The sequence below is a fragment of the Bicyclus anynana genome, chromosome 26 (assembly GCF_947172395.1).
Source record: "Bicyclus anynana chromosome 26, ilBicAnyn1.1, whole genome shotgun sequence".
Lineage (NCBI taxonomy): Eukaryota > Metazoa > Arthropoda > Insecta > Lepidoptera > Nymphalidae > Bicyclus > Bicyclus anynana.
The window spans coordinates 6,432,710-6,437,316 of NC_069108.1; the positions used below are offsets into that span (position 1 = coordinate 6,432,710).

The 4,607-nt window shown below is 34.7% G+C and overlaps 1 protein-coding gene across 3 annotated transcripts; it reads left to right on the forward strand.

Moving 5' to 3' along the window:
- Positions 1-1,421: 1,421 nt before the first annotated feature.
- LOC112047318 (E3 SUMO-protein ligase ZBED1) lies at positions 1,422-4,258 on the forward strand. 3 transcript variants are annotated; one of them, XM_052889542.1, is made up of 3 exons: positions 1,422-1,557; positions 2,689-2,904; positions 3,010-4,258. In XM_052889542.1, the coding sequence occupies exons 2-3, from the start codon at positions 2,701-2,703 to the stop codon at positions 4,042-4,044; spliced, it is 1,239 nt and encodes a 412-aa protein (XP_052745502.1). In that variant the 5' UTR covers positions 1,422-1,557; positions 2,689-2,700; the 3' UTR covers positions 4,045-4,258. The 3 variants fall into 3 exon arrangements, with proteins under 3 accessions (XP_052745502.1, XP_023940175.2, XP_052745501.1); XM_024084407.2 differs by lacking the exon at positions 1,422-1,557 and adding an exon at positions 1,559-2,465; XM_052889541.1 differs by lacking the exon at positions 1,422-1,557 and adding an exon at positions 1,559-2,357.
- The last annotated feature ends 349 nt before the right edge of the window (positions 4,259-4,607 follow it).

The following is a 4,607-nucleotide window of genomic DNA, read 5'->3' on the forward strand; positions in this document are numbered from 1 at the left end:
GCGCGGGGAAGTAAGTGCACTTGACTTTCTCGGAGAGGGGCGTCGTCGCGTAGACGAATGTTTAGTTATCTAGGGTTAAGTAATAATGAACACCGCTCAAACAAAGTCGCAGACAGGCATTAGTTAGTATTCAAATATATTGTATGCAATTGTGTTAATTATTGTTATTGAATTAGTAAAATGGAAAAAGAATAAGAAAAACTATTACTTTTAAAATGGCATTGTGCTCCTCTTGTAATTTGGAGAATGTTTCGGTCGAGGAAGCTTTTTTTCTCAGGATGGGGGTGGACGACAATTTTAAGGATGGAGTGGGTAGGGAGGATGGAATGGGTTCGGAGGATGCAATTGGTTGGGAGGATGGAATGGGTTGGAAGGAATGAATGGGTTGAGAGGATGCCATGACTGGGGATGAGGTAATAGGTGGAATATTTTCCATCTCCCTTGGAACTTCAAAGATTTCCTGACATGAAAGTAGAAAAATTACCGTGATATCCTCCAACATTGCCCGCATTTTACACATTTTAAGTCACTGACAAAAAAATACTAAGACTAAACAGAATCAAGGCTAATATATGTTTTAAAACAACATTAAAGACTTCGAAATTTTGATTGGAATCTTTATATTCTTATTAGTTTATCTAAAAATTAAGGATAAATATGCGGGTAAACTTAGGTGAAAATGTGCCCAACTTTGCCAACCTTCAATTGCCAAGCCAATTGACGACTTACGTCAATGATTTTTGAACCTAACATGTAAAATTGAGCAAACATACGAACGTTATCCTAAACATAAACCAACTTACAGTGTTTTTTTTTCACAAATTGTGTGGGCAAAGTAAGGTTGATCTTTCGTGGAACCTTCATATGAAAATATTCGAGGAATAGGGTTGTCATGACACAAATAAACGCAAATTTTATAAATGTTAAGTAATCTTTAATTAAGTAGGTACCTATTTATTAATGAAAATATGTAACAAACTTTGGTATTTAGATATTTGGTAGTATGAAAAGTACACGATAAAAAATAGAGCGTCACATAAACTTTAAAAATAACCTGCTTATATTTGCTAAGGAACTATGTAACCAAATCTCTTATAGAAAAAAAGAAGAAAATGGAAATAGATCATATAAAAATTATTTGTAATTTTCATGACAATCATCATTTCATCATTCTCAACCCATATTCGGCTCACTGCTGAGCTCGAGTCTCCTCTCAGAATGAGAGGGGTTAGGCCAATAGTCCACCACGCTGGCCCAATGCGGATTGGCAGACTTCACACACGCAGAGAATTAAGAAATTTTCTGGTGTGCAAGTTTCCTCACGATGTTTTCCTTCACCGTTTGAGACACGTGATATTTGATTTCTTAAAATGCACACAACTGAAAAGTTGGAGGTGCATGCCCCGGACCGGATTCGAACCCACACCCTCCGGAATCGGAGGCAGAGGTCATATCCACTGGGCTATCACGGCTCGACAATATCAAAAGTATAATGAATCTTCATCGTTAAACAATACAAATGCAACAACTCTACCTGTTTAACAATTAAATCATCAGGTACGTCATCCACATCTGGACGTTTTGGTTTCTTAAATGTGATATCACTTTTTTTGGAAATGGTTTTGTAGTAAGAAATTTTGTACTTTTTTTCAACTAGGTCATTAATTTCAATTATAAAGCCGATGTAATATTGCCATTTCTTTTTCTGATAGTATCTTACTAGAACATCATCTCCTTTTTCAACTGCATTATTTCAATATTATTTAAGCAGTTGGATTTATTTTCATTTTCAGTCCGTTCTACATTCTTTATACCCTCATGACTTTTTGGATTCTTTTCTGCATATTCATATTCTTTTAAGCTCATCCTCATATCAGTTGCTACTATGTCATCGGTTTTGGTATTTTCAATTTTTGTATCTGTGTCATTCTCTAATCCAATACGCATAATCTCATTAAATATTTCAGCTTCCCTATCATTATTTTTTTTCTTAACCACTTCATCATCATTATTAATAATTTCTTGTACTGAATCCATATAATTTAACTCTAAGCTGTGACTATCCTCGTCGTTTATTTGTTCGAGATCTATGACATCAGGATCTTCTATCTGTTCAACGCTGATGTCATCTAAGTCACTGTCACTGTGTATACTCATTAAAATTTCTTCAGTGGTTGTTGAACTAGTACTTTGTGATTTCTTTGATCTTTTACAGGGTGTATTTCTTATTTTGTTAATGACATTTTTATCTGCATTTGACTTCCATTTCAGATTTAGTGCAATGTTTGTCTCTATGGCTTCGTTATCTGAGGAATTTCCAATATTTTCTTTAGTCGGAAACAATATAATTATCGTAGGTGAGACAAGATTGAATATTGTCTCGTTTAAGATTTTTACGATCTTTTGGCTTCAATTTTAAATTTTCCTTCAAGATTGTAGACTTCGGTATTTCTATAATGGCATCGGTAATTATTATTGTTTGCATAAGTCCAGTTTTTTCATTTAGTATATTTTTCTCAATTATCTGCTCGTGTTGTTTTTCCATTTTAAGTTTTTCTGTATTTGTTTTGTCATTTGTCCACGCTATAAAATTCCATCACGAACTACTGTAAGCGAACTATAATATTAAATTATTATCTTATCCTTTTTATTTTTAAATGTTATTTTATTATTCATTTCTCATTCCAGATAACTGGCCTCATGGAACAACGATACGCCACTACCAAAGCCATTTTAAAACAAAAATTAAGTGAGATAAATAATATTGCTTTAACAAGTGATATATTAACTCATACTAACTCGACACGAAGTTTCATCGTAGTGACAGCACATTTTCTTAACACAGCTAATAACTGCACTCCTGAGCATGAGATGGTGACATTGACAGCACGAAGAATGTATCAGGTAAGTAAAGTATAAAATAAATGCATCAAATTATAAAAAATAAAATAAATAGTTAATTATAATAAATTTAATAAAGTGGACTAATATTGGTCTTCTTTCCTGCAGGCGCACACAGCTGGTTATATAAAAGAATGCTTTGAAAATATTACCGACGAGTTAACAATAGAAAAGGATTGCATCTTATCAATTACCACTGATGGTGGTGCTAACATGGTTGCTGCAGTGAAGAAATTTTTGGAAGATGGAAAAAGAATTCCTTGCATGGCGCATTTGCTGAATTTAATAGTGGATGGCGCAACAAGAGATAATGCACCAGTTCTTCAAATTGCCAATCGTGTCAAAGCCATTGTTACATATTTTAAACAATCTGTGAACGCAATGGACGATTTGCGAGCAGAACAAGAGGGACAAAAGAAAGAGGGAGAAGTGTTAACACTTATACAATCAGTAAGCACAAGGTGGAATTCTTGTCTTGATATGTTGGAAAGATTCAATACATTATCAGCTATTGTGGCTAAGATTTTAGCAACTAGGCGGAATGCACCTGATATGATAACTTCTTCAGAGTTAAGTGTCATACGAGATCTGATAATATTACATACCCCATTTAAGCAAGCTACTGAACAAATTAGCGGCGATCAGTACGTGACTTCTAGTTTGGCGATTCCCATTGCAAACTTACTTCAGAAAGGACTTGAAGAAGTAAAGCCTTTCACCGAATTTGGTGTTGCTGTTCAGAAGAGTTTGCTAAACTTAGTTATTGCCAAACTAGAACCACTAGAGCGACATTTACATCTTGCTATAGCAACAATTTTAGACCCTCGCTTTAAGCGTATTCACTTTAATTCAGCACTAGCTGTTTCCACTGCAATAACCGCATTGTCAAAAGAAATACGTTTAGAACATAGACGTAGAGGACAACTTTCGCCTGAACTCAGACCCACAACCACTACCATAATTCCAAATTCAGAAAATTCTTCGCCGTCGTTGTGGTCCGGACATGAAAAAATTATGATAGATATTGCTGCAGCAACCTCCAGTTTACTTTCAACCAGTGATGGTATGCCTAGCGAACTAAAGCAATATCTAGATCAGATCTATAATACCCAGAAAAGAGAATCCTACAAAATTCTGGTTTGATTGTCGTCATTTTACTCCAGTCCTTTCCGACATAGTTCTAAAGTATTTGATATCGCCTGCGTCCTCGGTTTCCTCAGAGAGAGTGGCATCTGCTGTAAATCTCGCAGTACCCAATAACAGAAGTCGGCTTACAGCCGAGCATGTAAATCAAAGAGTTTTTCTTATGTCTGTATCAGATAAATATTGGTTTGATTAATAAATAATTAATATTTTTTATTGTTGTCCTTGATTTAAAAAAAATAAAAATGATGTCTATTGATTAGTATTTATCTAGTAATGTAAGATGATTGAAGTAGATTAGGCCAAATATTTCTTTTTTCCTATCACACCGATATATCGATATATCGATATTTTTAAATAAAAATATCAATATCCACCACCACCATTCCTCGGTGATGAATCCAACCGCTCATACCGTTGAGCTATTGAGGCTTATGAACGGCTGTTTAATTTCTCTTCAAGTACATATCATTTGGCGAACGCGGTGGGATTATTAATTACCAAGGAAATCATGGAATTGATAAGTGCCGTTAACAAGGGTTATAAATGTAAAAAGTGCAGGG

Coding starts and splice junctions, on each gene's coding strand:
- LOC112047318 (XM_024084407.2), top strand. Junction 2,905..3,009: donor CAGCACGAAGAATGTATCAG/GTAAGTAAAGTA, acceptor TCTTTCCTGCAG/GCGCACACAGCTGGTTATAT.